General features: G+C 36.0%; 1 protein-coding gene across 4 annotated transcripts in view; it reads left to right on the top strand.

Annotated features, from left to right (window-relative positions):
- Positions 1-17,795, top strand: part of lrp1bb (low density lipoprotein receptor-related protein 1Bb) — a 285,213-nt gene that overhangs the window by 191,947 nt on the left and 75,471 nt on the right. For all 4 annotated transcript variants that reach the window (XR_009272793.1, XM_058786845.1, XM_058786847.1 and 1 more), the window contains 7 exons: positions 2,921-3,085; positions 3,495-3,739; positions 8,334-8,465; positions 8,571-8,798; positions 9,378-9,552; positions 9,745-9,839; positions 11,123-11,272. Coding sequence is in view for 3 of the 4 variants with exons in the window: in XM_058786845.1 (XP_058642828.1) it covers positions 2,921-3,085; positions 3,495-3,739; positions 8,334-8,465; positions 8,571-8,798; positions 9,378-9,552; positions 9,745-9,839; positions 11,123-11,272 (1,190 nt within the window). In the remaining variant the exon portion in view is untranslated. The remainder of the gene's footprint in view (positions 1-2,920; positions 3,086-3,494; positions 3,740-8,333; positions 8,466-8,570; positions 8,799-9,377; positions 9,553-9,744; positions 9,840-11,122; positions 11,273-17,795) is intronic.

Raw genomic sequence — 17,795 nt, 5'->3', positions numbered from 1 at the left:
CAGTGAAAGCAAACAGTGAAAAAACAAGTTTTATTTCTTTTTTACCGTAATTTGTCCTCATAGAGACTATCTTGGGTACATAAGAGAGCAATCATATTTCAGGGGACTTGTTTGTCATCTATTACTAATGATAGTTCTAGAATAACGCGCTGCATCTTGCTGTTTATTTGTTGTGTTCTGTTTCTTTTTTGGTCGCCTTACTCTCAGCTGTACTCTTCTCTTGCTCAGCTCAACATTTCTTAAGGAGGCAAGCTGGGAAAAGAAAGTCTCAAATATGACAGCATGAGCTCAGAAGTCACACGATGATCCCAGTAGCATGAATAATGCTCACAGACATTGTTAATGCACAAAAAAGAGGTTTACAGATAAGACTGCAGATATTTTGATGATCAAATAATATGCCAATTATTTATTCGTTTTTTAAAACATTAAATACATTTATTTGGATTCCTTAATTGCCGATTTATTAAACATTTTATTACACATATTGCCATTGAAGGCTATAAAAATCAAATGTAGAAGTATGACCTTTTTTATATGTTTTGATGATTAATATGCCAATTATTTCTTAGATTTAGATGGCCTCATCAGTCACTTTTGAGTGAAAAATTTTACATTTTGAAATTGAAAAACTTTTTGCTTCATTGGAATGAGATGACACTTGGGGTCAGATTTGCTAACAGCTTGTGCCTGCGCAAACCGTCGTTTAGCGTTAAAATAGTACTGTCAGGATTTACTAAAGATGCACAGTGAAGATTTAGCGCTGAAAAACATAGGCACAGTTATTTTTGCGACTCACCTTATTGAATATGCATTTGTAGGAGTTTCCATATCAGACGCTAAATTTATGGGAGGAGAGTATTAAAATTAATCGCACAATGCGATTTACTAACATTTGTGCTCGTCAAATTACTGGTATTTGCGCTATTATTTAACGCCCAAAAAAGCATGCATTAAAAGGCAGTAATTTGCGCTGTGCTTGGTATATTGCAAGTCGTTATGGAAATGATCTGGCTGTGTCTGTGTTCTTTAATGTGCGCACTGTCAGTAAATCACACCCCTCCCATCAGCACTGTGTTTATGGAACTGTGCTTTAACGCTAATTTGCCCTGTTTAGTAAACCTGGCACTTGGTGTCTTTGTCGCATTAGCTATGTGAATGCACAAAAAAATCATTGGATATGATTCAGATATGTTAAAGAATCGAGGAACAAAAAGTAACACTTGGTACCTTCGCTGTCTAAAATTTATGACATAGGAAATGAATAGGAAAAAATGTAATGGAAAAATCATAAAGCTCATAAAAATTGTGTAAATATAGCGTTTTGTTTTTTTTTGTTTTGTTTGTTTCCCCCCAAAAGTATTTTTCATTTTGATGGCAGTTTACCAAATGACAGCACACAGGCAACAACAACAAAAAAATATATATATATAATTTATTTTCGTTGTCAGTCCTTTTTGTTTTGTTATGTTGTTGTAGCCCTATAGTTGTGGCTTGTGTGCCTGTTTTATGCATGAATGAATGAAACATTTTTTTGCCAAACCCTGTGAGCAACCCATTGCGGAGAAATATGGTATCTCTGCAGTCCAACTAGAGCTCATATTGGTGCTCAGTTGGATGACATACTGTAAGTTATTTCACTGAAAGCTGAAAAGAACAATTAGGGAAAATATTCAAAGACTGATTTCACACTCAGCGGCATGGCGCATATTAAAAAGCACCAAATTCATTACATAGTTTCTCTGAAAATGCCCCATACAGCTGTGTCATAGAGAGGTGTGTTGAAAATGTATTGTAGTTCTGAAGGGATTAGTCGTCTTTGTAATTAGCAACTCTTTTATTCATTGAAAGCCTGGTTTAATAACTGTATGCCACTGGCCAATTAATTGGCCTTCTGAAAAGGAGAAGGCTACATCCTTGAAGCAAAATTCATGTGAAGCCTTTTTGTATGCTTACCTACCATGCACCTCAAACGTTTGGCTGACAATTTAATTGTTTTTGATGCTGGATGCAGGAACATGATCACATATTTCATTAGCATATGAGCTTGATGCAAGTATTTAGCATTTTATACTCCCCGTAATACCCACATTAGAATGTGCCCTTTGTTTTCATGCCACCCCTGAGAACTGTGACATTAGTTAAAAATGAACCCTCATGTCTGACATTGACTTCACTGGCAGACAGTTTTCATTGAACCTTACAGTGTGCATATAAAAATAATAGTTTGAAATTAATCTACTATTTTACATTTAGATTTTTAAAGTTTTTTATGATGTAAAGCGGCACTGTTCTCTAGGGCAGCATAGGATGCACCCCTGCAAACTCTCATACACACACACTTCACTACTCTATTGCTCCAATGCAGCAGTTTCACAGGTTTGTGCCCGCGCTTAGTTTTGTAACCACTGACACCGCTCACTGTAAATGAATTCTATTCTAGCAGGTAACTTTATTTTCCGAGCAGCTCCCTGCACTTTACTTCCCAAGTCAAGACATGTTTATTTGCATAGTACTTGTCACAATACGTATTGTTTCAAAGCAGATGTCTTAATAGTTCAGTCATGAGTAAATGCTGAAATATTTTACGGTGCGTTTAAGATGTGTGTATTGCAGTTTTATTTGGAAGAATATTATTTTGGGGCACACTTCATTTTAAGGTCCAATTCTCTCTATTAACAAACAATTAAAAAATTAAGTTCAGCTATTGTGTAGGATTAGGGATGTAGAATATGGTCATGCAGAATATGTGCTTTATAAGTACTAATAAACAGCCAATATGTTAATAATAGGCATGTTAATAAGCAACTAGTTCATAGTGAGAATTGGTCACTATATTAAAGTGTTACCTTGAAATGTTTACACTGATGTGGTGTATGGTCAGATGAATAGTTTATAACCATTTGCTTTCTGTATGTAGCATTCTTTTCTGGACTGACTGGGATGCCACTTTTCCTCGGATTGAGGCAACATCAATGAGTGGAAGTGGAAGACATGTTGTGTATAAGGACATGGAGATTGGAGCCTGGCCTAATGGACTCACGCTAGACCATCAGGAAAGGAGAATAGTGTGGACAGATGCTCGGTATGGGAAATTAAAAATGCAAATGAATAATTAAATTTTGGTGCAATTTACGAGAAGCACTGAATTTAAGCCTAGGTGTTTTGCATAAATGCTCAAGGCTTTTTTTAGGTTAGGTATGATTCACAAACATACTATAAAACAGCCTTAACGCATTTAAACCAAAAGGAATTAATGAGATTGATTTTAAATCTGTTTCTCTTAGATGTATTCTTATGCTGTACTTTCATGGCAAAAGCAGTTTTTCAGAAATGGGCATTTTAAGTATATTATTGTGTATGTAGCCATATTTATGCCAAAAAAAATGTTCTTGAATCTTCAGTATTTCCCTCAGGAAGTTGTCATCATTGTAACATCTTGTTGGTTTGGGCATAGAGTGCTATTCTCACCTAATGTTTCTTTTTCCCTTCAGCTCAGATGCAATATATTCAGCCCTGTATGATGGCACGGGGGTCATCGAGATCCTCAGGGGGCACGAGTACCTGTCACACCCATTCGCTGTGTCTCTCTTTGGAGGTGGTGTGTACTGGACAGACTGGAGAACCAACACTTTAGCCAGAGCGAATAAATGGACTGGCCACAATGTAACTGTGATCCAGAAGACAAGCGCCCAGCCATTTGATCTGGAGATATACCATCCTAGCAGACAACCTCAAGGTGGGTCTTTAAATGATCTAAATGTTGGTAATTTCTATATAATTAAACATAATTAAACATTTTTACTGATTTAATACAGTATCAACAAAATACTGTTGTCTATTTAAAAAATAAAAAAAAATTAAACATTGTACTGTGCTGTGGACAACAGGGTCACAGAAAAAAGAATGACAAAATCACTTAAAATCAAAGAATAATTAAATTGTCGTATTCGCAAGTATCATGCTGAGTGTTTTGATTGAACTAACTAGACTAACACAACCCTGTTGCCATAGTGACAACTTCTGTTTATTATACTGTATGTTTAACAAGCATCACAGTTTTTTTGAATATAATTGCTGGAGGTGTCTAGGCATGAAATCCGGAGAAAAAATCTTTACTTGAAAATCTCACCCTTACTGATGATCCAAATGTTCTGTCAGAGTGTCTAAACCTCTTATTTGACGCTTCGGTTTCCTGTTAGCGTTTGTACCCCGTGAGCTCATTCTGCATACAAACCACACACAGCAAGCTTAGCAGTTTTCACATAGACCTAACGTGCTTAGCTGCACGTTATTGGGGGGGGGGGAAATAATATGATCCGCCTATGTTCGGTTTTAGTCTGGGAGACAGAGAAAAATTTTCCTGCATGCTCTGTGGTGCGAGGATTCATTTGAGCCGAATCCCGCTGATCATTCATTTCTTCTGCCAATCTGGAAGCCCAAACGGCTCTGTTTGAGAGCAGCAGAATAATTGAAAAAGGGGGTCATGCGGAGCGTAAGCAGGCCTGACGTGGACTCAAGATGTGCTCTTTCCTCAACCCAAATTAATTTTAATTGTTTCATGGTGCAGTGTCATACAGGGCTTTGTAGCCAGCAAGGGCAGCAGATTATCTTTTGTTAAACAGAAAGTGGTCATTAAAGGAAAATGGGGGGGAAGGGGGAAAACATCATACACAGTTTACTTATATAGGCATTTTCTTATAAATAGAAAGATTATGATTTTAAAATGTTATTTATCGTTGTCTTTTTTATTATTTGACTTGTTTGTTTTGTTTTTTAAATTTGGTTTGTATTTATTGATGTTCACAGATGATAAATTGTCTGTTATGATGATTTAATGTTTACATGATCCATTTTCCTTTACTTTTACTCATCTCTAATTTAAAAAAATAAAATGTAATTTGTAATGCATGTTAACAGAAGTTGTTGCAATTAGAACACTATATTAATTTACATGTTCTGAGAAAAACATGTACATTACAGGGTTAGTTTATTTTATTTTATTTATAGAAATGTATACTTTTTTTTCAGCAAGGACATATTAAATCATTTTAAATTAATGCATATTTATATTTTTTTTCTTTTAAATGTTGTTTTTTTACAATTTCCATGGGGGAAAAAAATATCATGCTTTCCACAAAAACATTCTATTATATCATAAGAAGAAATGTATCTTCAATCAGCATATTAGAATGATTTCTTAAGGATCATGTGACATTGAAGACTGATGTAATGGCTGCTGAAAATTCAGCTTTCACAGGAATGCATTGCATATTAAAATATATTCAAATGAAAAGCACTAAAGTTTCTGTAATTAGGACATAACTCTTAAATGACCCATTTTTACTCTTGCTCATCTCTGATTTATAAAAATTGCATTTTGTGATTTGTGAAACATGTTAACAGAAGTTATTGTAACTGCCAAGTGTGCCAGGTGTCCAGATGTCCAGAAATATAGCCTTCTGTGAGTGTTCATTAGCCGAAATAATCTGATTTGCATCATTTCAACCAGCCCAAAACTATAGGAAGCCCTGCCAAAACAGCTCATGTCTCCTGCCACAGCACCGGTAGCCGGGTGACTGTTTTACACCGATAAGTGTTGACAAATTGTGCTGCTTTGCCAGAGAAGCCAATAAGTATGGCTAATCCAATTTTAAAGAGCCCATGGGAAGGTCTGGCTATTAAAGGTGTCCAAAATCTGGGCTCTGGCCCCTTACAGTCCATGGCAATTGTGTTTTTGTTTGGCCCCTGCAGTTCTGGCAAAAGAGTGGTGGACCTTATAGTGTCCGTAGGGAGTGAGAAGAAGCTATGCTAACTAGCCTAATGGGGCTAAGGCTACAGCCGTTAGCTAGCACGTTATGCACATAATGCATTATGTGTGGTAAAAGGACTGAGGGTTGAGTTTCAAGAGATCGACAACAGTTTGGAGGGCTCCCATTTTTAGTGCCTGTGTAGCCTGCAGTGTTGTAAGCATTTTTCTTGCACATTGCTGATAGGCAAACCACTTCAAAATTACTATTGGAGTTTACAGACGGGGTGGATCCTTCCCTGTTCAGACAAAGCTGAAGCAGTGAAAATACAAATTATACTCCGCACACGCTTTACATATAGTAATGTTAAGGTAAAGTCAGATTGATGTGGAGATTTATGAAATCTGTGGCTGATTTATGACTATGAACAATCAGTACATTCAAATCAAGTGTTTCTATCATGAGTCAAGTGCACTCGCGCTGTTTATACAGCATTTATTCAAACAGCCATTTTTCCCCCGCAGACCAGCAGAATGTATAATTAATTCTATGGGATTCTAGCCTATAATTTAGTCACTTGAAATTATTTGTTATTCTCACTTGCAAAAATATGCTTGCTACAAGAGTGAAATGGGTTCAACATCGCAAAGAAATAATGGGCCTATATTCAAACTCCCACTGGATCAATTATTTACAAGATGCAACTGCTTGTGGAGTTAATTGCATGTAGTTGGTCTGGGTTCGTGGAAGGGTTAAAGCCTCTTGACATCAGGCGGTAGTCTTGTGTGATGGCAGAATAAAATGGCAGCACCATATAAATAAACATTTTCTGACAAAATATGTCAAAATGTGTACAGTACTGTTCAAATGTTTGGGTTTTTATGTGTGTGTGTGTTTTAAAATCAAGTAATATTTTTCATCAGAAAGGATGCATTCAACTTGACAAAAATTCAAAAATGACAGTAAAGACATTAAAAAAAATTGTAAGCATTTTCTATTTCAAATAAATGCTGTTCTTTTGAAATTTCTATTTCAAATGTAACGTGCCTTAAATATAAATTACAGTTGGTTACATATAGCACATTAAAGTTGTGTGTGTGTATATGTGTGTGTGTGTGTGTGTGTGTGTATATATGTGTGTGTGTATATATATATATATATATGTGTGTGTGTGTGTGTGTGTGTGTGTGTGTGTGTGTGTATATATATATATATACACATACATACATACAGAGAGCGATTTGTAGGGTGGGTGGGTCAATGTGTCCCTGTCTCTGCTGGAAAAAAAATATCCCTCTGGGTGATGCTATTCCACCAACCATATATATATATATATATATATATATACTGCAACATGACAATAAATACTACAATAAAATCAAAAATGGACTTTAACTGTCAGCGCTCCTCCTGCTTATAGAGAGCGTCTGGGTTTTGTGATCCTGATTCACACGCCTAAATCCATACAGCGCTTTACAGAAAGTCAGCGCGCCCTATTTCATAGTGACAGTATGACATTAATACACAATGTTTTTACTCAAAACCCACTGTATTGTGACCTAATACAGATATTGTAAATAAACTGGAGCATAAATGTAATTTGAGACAGAGCACAGAATTTTACCGTCACCGTAATGTGGGAATTATGATCACGCAATATTGACTGATGGATCGGCAGAGAATCGTCTTTCTGCGAGTCATTAAGAAATGATTGTTTTTGCATTCCTGGCAGAAATGAGAACTATTTGTGTCACTGTAACCAAGTATTATAGTGGTCAAATATTGAAGCTATTTAATCTCAAGGTCAAATCAGAATATTTATTGTAAAAAATGGTTGCTGGTTTATAAAAATGGTTTATAACAGCTGTCAAAAATAATCTATATATTGCTGTGATTTGTGATATATTGTAAATATACATATACATTTTTCTTCAAAACATCCCCCTCTCTGGTTTGTTCACAAATCACACCATATGTATTACTGCATTTACATATAAATGCATTACATATAAATTACAGTTTGTTACAAACAAGATGCTGATACTATATGATGACAGCAATCTTGCTCATCCTCATCTCAACTTTTGAGTAGATCTGAGAAAGATCTGATGGTTAATTGACTATTCGCACCAGTGGCCTTTAGGCCATTATCTGTCTGCTCAACATGACCTTCTGTTGAAATATAGTAGCCCTTCTACAAAGAAGCGTACAAAAGGTCTAAATGTGCTGTGCTTTCAAAAGGATCACTGCAGCCAGAAGACATGAGCTGTCAGCCCTGTCCATTCAACCTCAGCTCTTCCCTTTATCCTGGAGTTAAGATGAATGTTTTCTTAGTGGTATTGCAATCTTTTGCACCAATTTTTATGTTGCCCTCTTTAAATGCAGACGTCTGAACTCAAGAAAACTAGTTTTCTCAGTTTCACTGTATAGTAGCTTTTGTATTGTTTCATGGTTTCACCGCTGTTATTCATGGATTCTTTTAAGAGCTGCTCTCCTTAAACAATTCATAGTATGTGATATTGATTTGCTCCTTGGTGTGTTTTCTTTCCCTTTTTTGAATGCGTGTCACCCTGTTTTTTTCAGCCTCAAACCCGTGCAAGGGAAACGATGGAAGAGGCCCTTGCTCCCACCTTTGTCTCATTGATTACAACCGCACGGCGTCTTGTTCATGTCCTCATCTCATGAAGCTTTCCCTCAACAACCGCTCTTGTGTGGGTGAGTATGCAGCTCTGTAACGTCCCACACAGCAAACAAAGCATACACACAGAAGTATGGATCGGTTTGAGCCTTATATATGTTTTGTTTTGGCACCCACATCAGCCCTGAAGAAGTTCTTGTTGTATGTGAGGCGATCTGAGATCCGTGGAGTGGATATCGATAATCCGTACATGAACGTCATGACTGCTTTGACTGTTCCTGACATTGATGATGTAACTGTGGTGGATTACGACGCTCTTGAAGAAAGGATATACTGGGCAGACGTTAAGACTCAAACAATAAAACGTGCCTTTATCAATGGAACAGGCCTTCAAACTGTCATTTCTGGAGGTGAGTCGAGAGTCCAAGTCAAAGAGTTTCTTTTTTTCACATTCTGTGTGGTGTAAGATTTTTCTCAATAAACACCACCTAAGTGACAGTTATTACATTTTTGTGCTGTTAATAAGTTGTGTTGTTTTTTTCTCTCTCTCTCTGCTGCCACATTGTAGGTTTGAGCTGAAATACTGTTTTATTTTGCTGACACTCAGTCTTAAATAGTTTTTTCAATTACGAGAAGACTGTTCACAGGCGGCACGCATTAAAAAATGACGGTTGAAGGAGTGTGCCGCAGAACATAAATAATATCTTATGTGATAGGAGAGCTTGTTTGTGAAGTTCTCCGGGGATTGCTTCTCCGAACTGCATTAAGAAAAGCAAGAGAAGTCCGAGATGAAGACTGATGTAGATTTTCTTAAGTGCTGTTACCAAGCATGGTGTATTTCTTAAACTTTCTCAAACTGATCAGCATGCAGACCATGTGCCTTTGCACACAAGACATTTTATTACAGCGTGCGCAGAAGTGTTGCAGTCACTCATGAGGTTTGTTGTGATGTGCACCTCTGTGCTAATGGCTATCTCTGGTATGTGCAGATATTCAAAACTGCCGTGGGCTGGCAGTAGATTGGCTCTCGAGAAATATGTATTGGCTGAGCTCTGAGAATGAGGAGACGCAGATCAATGTTGCCCGACTAGACGGATCTCTAAAAACCTCAGTCATCCATGGGATTGACAAACCAAAGTGTCTGACTGTGCACCCAGCCAAAGGGTAAGCAGCCCACATGGACAGATTGCATGCATGATTAAGTAAGATTTATGTTCTATCTATCTATCTATCTATCTATCTATCTATCTATCTATCTATCTATCTATCATCTATCTATCTATTTTGTCATGTCAATCTTAAATACAAACCTATGACTCATCTTTCTCCTAAAATTTGCTTTGTGTCATGGTCTAGAAAAATCTACTGGACCGATGGAAATACAATAAATGTAGCCAATATGGATGGAAGCAACAGAAAGGTTCTTCATCAAAATCAGAGAGAACCAGTTGGTATGTCTAATTCTTTTGTCAATCTAACAATCACAGAAGTTTAAAGTACAAGGGGAATTGTACTTCATTGATATACTTGAGTCTTATTTTTAGAAATGTGTACTTTATTGAAATAGAACACTTGTACTCGTCTTAATTAGATTTCCAAGACGAAAATCATGTTTTTTATTATACCTTAACATTTTCTGTAGACCTTCAGTGTACAAAATTCATATTTTACGTGCCATCACATCTTATTTCCACTTATAAAGAAAAACAATTTTACATAACTTTCATTTAAAACAGCCAGAAAAATCCATTTCAGTCTATATTGTAATTGGCTGTGGGTCAAATAACTGTGGTCATTTGTCCTTGTAAAGAGACGTCTGATTAGCCACCCCAACATAGTCTTGACCTACAGTAGAGTAATAGCTGAAATTAATTCAATTTAAATATAACCATTGTGAACTTGAACTTGAGTCTCTACAAACTGCTGCTGAATTTTAACAACTTTCAGAATATAAGTTGCATATACAAGTTATACATATATATATATATATATATATATATATATATATATATATATATATATATATATATATATATATATATATATATATATTACATATCCTATCCACAGCTTTACAAAGTCAGGACCCTGAGAAAATTGCTATTTAACAGGTTGCTTTACAAAGTTTATGTGTAAAAGTTACTTTAATGGAAAAATCTCCCTGGCCTTTTGATTTCATCAGTCTATTTCAAAAGCTAATAAAAAAGTTTACTTTTTAATACACAGCAGATTAGTAGTACTTCAGAATTCTTTCTTCCTTTTTTTTTCTTTCTACACAGTTCCCATCTTCAAGCCTTAATATATTTCCTTTTTATATCCCTGTACCTGTGCATTCATTGATAAGCAAAGCACATGCTTCTTTTGTTTTAATGGCTATCTTGGAGAAGATGCCTGAGAGTTGAAAGTCAGTTGTTGTTGTTGTTGGGAGTCTATCATGCACTAGCCCCTCTCAGTTAGAGCTGTCCTGATGCTCAATTGAAATATCCTTCACTTGTCACAATCAATTTTACCACTCTGTCAAACTCTCACCATTCCCACTTTTGAAACAGGTTTTAGACGGAGATGAATTTTAGTCAAGTGATTTAGAGTGTCACAAAGAGGTCACAACTATATTTCAATCATTTCACGTTCAGATACATATATAGTTACAGGATATGTAAGGTATATTTTGAAGTAACAACTCCATACCAGCACTCCAAAGAACAGTCTCTAACTGATTCTTGTTTTCCCTCAGGACTTTCGATTGACTTTCCAGCTGGGAAGATGTATTGGATGAGTTCTGCTAATGGTACTATCAACAGGTGCAATCTGGACGGTAGTGGCTTTGAGGTCATAGAAAGCATGAAGAGGGACTTAACTAAAGCCACGGCTCTAGCAGTCATGGGTAAGTGATAGAGCGTCTAATTCCCTCTTCATTAGTCAGGCTTGGGTTAAAGGTTAACCACCATTAACCGTAAGAAAATACACATACAGTACTTGTTAATTTGATGGCATGTGGCTGATATTTTATCTGCGTTTGTTTTTCTAATTAATGTTTGTGTTTGTGAATTCTTTATTAAATTACTGTACTTTGTTGCTGTGGCAACATAAACCATAAGGAGCACATTTAGAAGAAAAAATAAGTGAAAATCAAAAGCGGGAAAGAAATGTGTAAATTAGTCTCATGTGGCATGCCCACATACCATCTGATTAGATGCTGGCTGCTATTTTATCCGTTTTATAAGGAAACAAACTTGTATTTAAAAGATACCAGGCTGGAACAATGAGTGTTTCTGAAAAATATCTGGTTAATGGACTTGTCAATGTTTGCAAGGACTTTGCCTTTCGATTGCGAAAAGATAGTCTGTTAGCAATTGAATTAGATAACCATACTCAGAATTGGATATTCACCTTTTTCCTGTTTATTCTGTATTTGTACTTATTTCATATATTAAAAGAAAGTCAACACACATTTCCAGTTATTTCTGTTTTGCTCACAGAGATTGCTTAACCAATGTGTGATTTTTGGCCAGCATTTAATTTTACCATTCCTAAACGTCTGGTTAATACAAAACTGTTGTTAGTCACTTTACATATTGGTCCGATGTTCTCTTTATGTCAAAAAGGCCAGTACAAAATGAGTTGTGAAATATATCAGACTTTGTCGATAGTCAAGTCTGGCGCTGCGAGTCTACAGCTATGTTGCTTCAGAAGGGAAAAGACAGACAATTCAAGACATTTTGTCAAAATAGATTTAACAATTTCCGTTTAGCCCTAGGAAACCCATCATGGTATGAGAATAAAGACCAAATTTTGGTCCCCCGAGGAGCGTAAACATACATCTCAGTGTTAGAGAAGTGGTGAAGTTTGATTGATTTAGCTTTATATAGACCAAGATGATAAAGGCTGACTTGGAAGATATCCATTTGATTCGATGCAATTTTTAATCACACATTTAGGCTTGCTGTATGACTCAAATTACAGCTCTAACCATTGCCCAAAAGCTGTAATTCTAGGGATTATAGAGAATTCACTCATATTGGCAGCGTCAGAAGCGGCAAGAGTTGCATAACTTTTTTTATTATTTTTTGTTCACCCTAAAGCAAATGAAAGCAGTAAATGTAGCAAAGCCTGTAATTACGTGCTTTCACTTTTTTGTATTAGACGAATCTCCTTTCTCTGTCTTCGGTTTTGCCTAAATGTATTGTACTCTTTTGTTTTGAATTGCATCTGACATGTTTTCTCACATTACTCTCTGCCTGTCTTCGTGGGTAGAAACGTATGCCCCCAAATTATTCATTAGCATGTATTTATTTCCCTAAACCCCAGTTTTAACTGATTACACTGTCTGCATGCTGCAAAGGTATTAATCTTTGGAAAACCTCTATAGTCACGTTCTATTTTAGAGCAGGTATGATGAGCTGAAAAACAAATGCAATTTGTAAGAAGTGGTGACAGACTCTTTTAATTAAACAAAGTTTGAGTCATTATTAAATTGGGAGCAGAATGCAGGCTGCCACAAAGACTAATGGGTTACTTTCAAAGAAGTAGCATGGTACAGCAAAACAGCAAAATGATGCATTCAGTAGGTGCTATCTATCACAATTAATAGGCCTTTGTTCCATAGAGGAAATGCTTTCCATTACTTCTGCAAGTCTACCCCTACCTATGGCTCTGTTTGGTGGACAGTTATGTTTCTCATTTATAGTATGACAAACTGCCAGGTTTTTTTTTGATTGCTTGTGTTGAGACTTGCTGAGCCTCTTCTCTTGGAAGGCTACAATAGGATATGAGTTGAAATACTTCCAAGTTCAACAAATCAATGCAGAAATCCAGTAGCTGGTTGATTATTTTTGTAGACAATTTTCTATTACATCAAATTTCTGATTTTCTTAACACTGTGAAGATGAATGGTGAATTGAATCATTATGGCATACATCATCCTTTTCAGAATTACATGCAGATTTAATCCATACTGTATATAAATATAAATGTAAATAAATAGAGAATAATATTTATTTTTAAATATTGTTTATTGTTTATAGAATAGTGTTTTTTGTAACAGTGTAAAGTCTTTATTGTTACATGTTGATCAGTACATTTCTGCTCAATAAAAGTATTAATTGTGACCACAAAAAAGTCATAAGGGTCAATTTATATGGAAATAAGCTTTCCATTGATATATGGTTTGTTAGGATAGGACAATATTTGGCCGAGATGCAACTATTTGAAAATCTGGAATCTGAGGGTGCAAAAAATATGCCTTTAAAGTTACCCAAATTAAGATCTTAGCAATGCACATTACTAATCAAAAATGAAGTTTTGATATATTTACAGTAGGAAATTTACAAAATATCTTCATGGAACGTGATCTTTACTTAATGTCCTAATGATTTTTGGCATAAAAAAAATCAATAATTTTGACCCATACAATGTATTTTTGGCTATTGCTATAAATATACCCCAGCGACTTAAGACTGGTTTTGTGGTATTAATTAAAATAAATAAATCTAATCTTACTGACCCCAAACTTTTAAATAGTAGATGTACTGTATACTGTGTGTTTGTGTATATGCATTTGTGTATGTACAGCCACACACATACAGTACATATATATGCCCAACATATGTCAAGTGCCGCCAGTGTTATGGATCAGTTCTACTAAATGTTTAAAGCTGTATGACACCTTTATAAAAGAAAGACCATCTCAGAGCCTGAATGGCCCGGGGCCGATTGGATATGCATGCAGGTGGGTGGATGATCTCGCAGACCCTTGAGTTGGTGTATAAGTGGGCGGTGAGTGGAATTTCACTCAGAATTCCATGTTTCCCTCTTCCTTGCTGAATATGAACTAGTCAAGCAATAATATAAGATCATTACCTTCTTTCCTTTGTAAATGTGCAGCATATTTTCCTTACCATGCATATGGAGTTGATTATAAGGTATAAAATGTAAAGTAATCACAGCCTCAATGTGAATGCGAAAGGAAACAAGGCGAGGAGATGAAAGAGTCTCATGTGATTGATGTTATCTTTGTGATTAGTAAAGCAGACTGGGGTTTGCACATATAGTCTTTATGATAAGACAGCTATCCCTTGCAAGCACACAAAACGCTGCTTTTCTTTCAAATACTGGCAGTCTGTGTTTTTATAATGCATACGGCACATTGCCATGCAGGTTACCCACAGAGATCTAAAAGAATGGTATATATTATTATGCAGCATGAGAATGTCATCAGAGAACAAAGAGTCCGATTCAGCATAGAGAAAAAATTTGGATTATATTACTGTCCATTCAGCCCACATGCATTACGAGTCAAAAGTTTGGACACACTTTCTAAATCTTTATTTATATTATTTCGCAGAATTTACCATGGTCACCATCCGTTGTTTAAACTGCAGCTCTGCAAACTCTGGTCATATTCTCAACCAACTTCATGGTAATTTCTGGGATGCTTTTTAAACAGAATCCCATGTGTGCTGGACACTTATTGGCTGTATCTCTTTTCCTGTCAGGTCTTAAACTGTTTGAAAATGGGATTTTTAAATATCTATTGTTGTTGCTGTTGCTGTTGCTGTTGTTATATTATTTATTTTACTGAATATATGCGTGACTTCTTTGCAATAATACTCATATAATAGTTTAAGCCTAACATTGCTTAATTTGATTATGCCATGTTTAAAAATATTGATATTGATAACAGCTAGGCACTATTTTTGGAATCAGCACTGCAAAATTAGTAAGAATTTAGTATTGGATTTCATTCAGCAAATATGATGCCAGGTTGAGAATCAAAAACCTGAAGGTTTTTAACATGTATGTGACAGCCACATACAGTACATACATTTTTATTATAATTATTTGCTTATCTCTTATCAAGTATACTTGAATACTAAAAGGGCGTCTTTTCTTATCCATGTTTTGAACTTGAATGAAACCAAATAATTCCATTTCAGTGTGATGCATGTGGTAGCTGGCCAAAGTTTGATACAAACTGCATAAGATCTTTGCTCTCTATCGGCACGATCTCCCTCCCAGCAAAAGCGACATAAATTAGGGCATTTGCCAAGGTTAACCTGTATAACACACTATCAGTTGATGTCCCCGTAAATTTACTTTGGTCTTGCAGTAAGGGAAATGGTTTACGATTTCAGCCACCTGGCACGGTAAAATCAAGCACCCTGTAGCATGTGTTGAGGGACAGGCCTTATCGTTACAGTGAGGTGTGCAGGGGAAATAAACTCAGCAGAGACAGATGATCAGGAGATCGATAGGAGCGGTGGCTGGTTGAAAGATGCAGCATCATTATTAGAAAAAAAAAAATCCAATGGCCGCCTTGCATCAAAGTCACATCCATTATTAGACCGTGAAGCAGTAATTGAAGAGCATGATGACTGAAGAAATGAAAGCAATTTTACTGACAGGATGCAATCTCGCCACCTTCTCCTGGTACAATCTTTAATGGGATGTGACCACTCAGGGAAGTGCAAGCTGCTGTTTAGCGGGCTGTGTGTCACCTTAAGACCTGTGCCGGTCTGTGATCAAACAGTTTAAGTGGACATTACACCCAGAAGCAATCATTGATGTCTCTCACCCTGGACAGGTAAAGATTAATATTGACTGCAGTGATGACCTGTGCAAGCAATCTTTGAATGTCAAATACGCTTCTGACTGCTCAGGGTAGGATGTCATTTATACACACCTGGCCTCACTACAGAAAGCAAATATCTTCTTGGAGCCTCACTGTGGCCTAAATGACACTAGTATTTGTTTCTGGTTTATGGAGGAGGAATGTCCTGTTGAAAAATATATTTGTGCTTGTACTCATTAAGTGTACGTATAAAAGGGGTTAAGTATGCAGTAGACAATTGGTCTGTTTTAAAAACCTAGTTAAACAAGTTAAAGGTGTACAAATGCATTGCTGCATAATATATAAACACTTCGGTTCACAAGTTTTGTGGTCAGTAAGTTTTTTTTTTTTTTTTTTTTTTGCATATAAATGTTTGTTTAAATGTTCACCAAGGCTGCATTTATTTGGTCAAAAATAAGTTAAAAATAGTAAAATTGTGAAATATTATTAGGATTTAAAATAACTGTTTTCTATGTTAATACATTTTAAATTGTCATTTATTCCTGAGATGACAAAGCAGAATTTTCAGCAGCCATTACTTCAGATTTCCTTGTCACATGATCCATCAAATCATTATGATATTCTAATTTAGTGTTTAAGAAGCATTTCTTTTGTTCATTAGTGTTAAAAACAATTGTGTTGTTTATTTATTTATTTTTTTCATTTGATTATGAAGTTTGTTTTATTTATTTATTTATCTTTATTTTATTCCTGTGGAAGGATTTTCTGTTAAATAGATAATTTAACCTATAGAAAGTTATAGAATATATAGAATATATATATATATATATATATATATATATATATATATATATATATATATTAGTGGTGGGCATAGATTAATTTTTTAATCTAGATTAATCTCACTGTAATCTTGGAATTAATCTAGATTAAAATGGCTCATTTGAATTCTGCCAAGTAGATAAGTAAACAACTAGCAGTCATCAAGAATTTAATATTGATAATAACATTGAAGACATTGTATGATTATTCCTTAAAGATAAGGTTTTAATAGTTTTAGTAGTAGTAGCCTATTACGTTCTGCCCAATGTCTTCAAGTGAAACCGAACTTTTATTTTGACGGGTTGCCCTGAGGATAGTTTTTCTCAAATGAAACGCTCGAATGCTCATGAAGTGACTCTCAGAGCAGTTCTGGAGATGTTGTTCATGTATTTATGTCCTCATTTAGTGAGACGACAGACGTTAATATTGCCGCAAGCCTCACGCGGGCTTCTGTATGAGTAGTGAACAAACCCGTGCGTCTGCGCCATACATTAACACAGAGACACACAGAAGTCATATTTAGATAGACGTTTTGCGGCTTAATATTTACAAATAGGAGTGGGAGTGTGCTCACTTGTGTGTGCGCTTACGTTTGTTTGTGTGTGTGTGTGTGTGTGTGCGAACCGAGGCGGAACTCCGCTGTGCGCGCGATACAGAGAGCGCGACCATGTAACGTAGAGACAGAAATGACTTGCCGATTTCCATTGGGAAGCTTCTTAAAAATAAATTTTCCCTGAGGCAAACCCGGCGGCTTCATAGCTGCATCCATGTTAGCACGCATACACACAGGTTCGAAGACTCGTTCTCGCCCCCTACAGTGCAATTCGGCTAGGTATACATCCGCGCTAAAATATCAAGGTGAAAGTCATCATAGCTTGCGTAGTATAGACCCAGCTCCCAACCCAACTTTGAGAATAGATTAACGGCGATATTTTTTTTATCGCCCGATAAGAGTCTCACGTTAACGCAGCACGTTAACGCCGATAACGCCCACCACTAATATATATATATATAT

This window comes from Onychostoma macrolepis, chromosome 09 (assembly GCF_012432095.1).
Source record: "Onychostoma macrolepis isolate SWU-2019 chromosome 09, ASM1243209v1, whole genome shotgun sequence".
Taxonomy (NCBI): Eukaryota; Metazoa; Chordata; class Actinopteri; order Cypriniformes; family Cyprinidae; genus Onychostoma; species Onychostoma macrolepis.
This window is presented reverse-complemented; position numbering and strand designations above follow the sequence as displayed.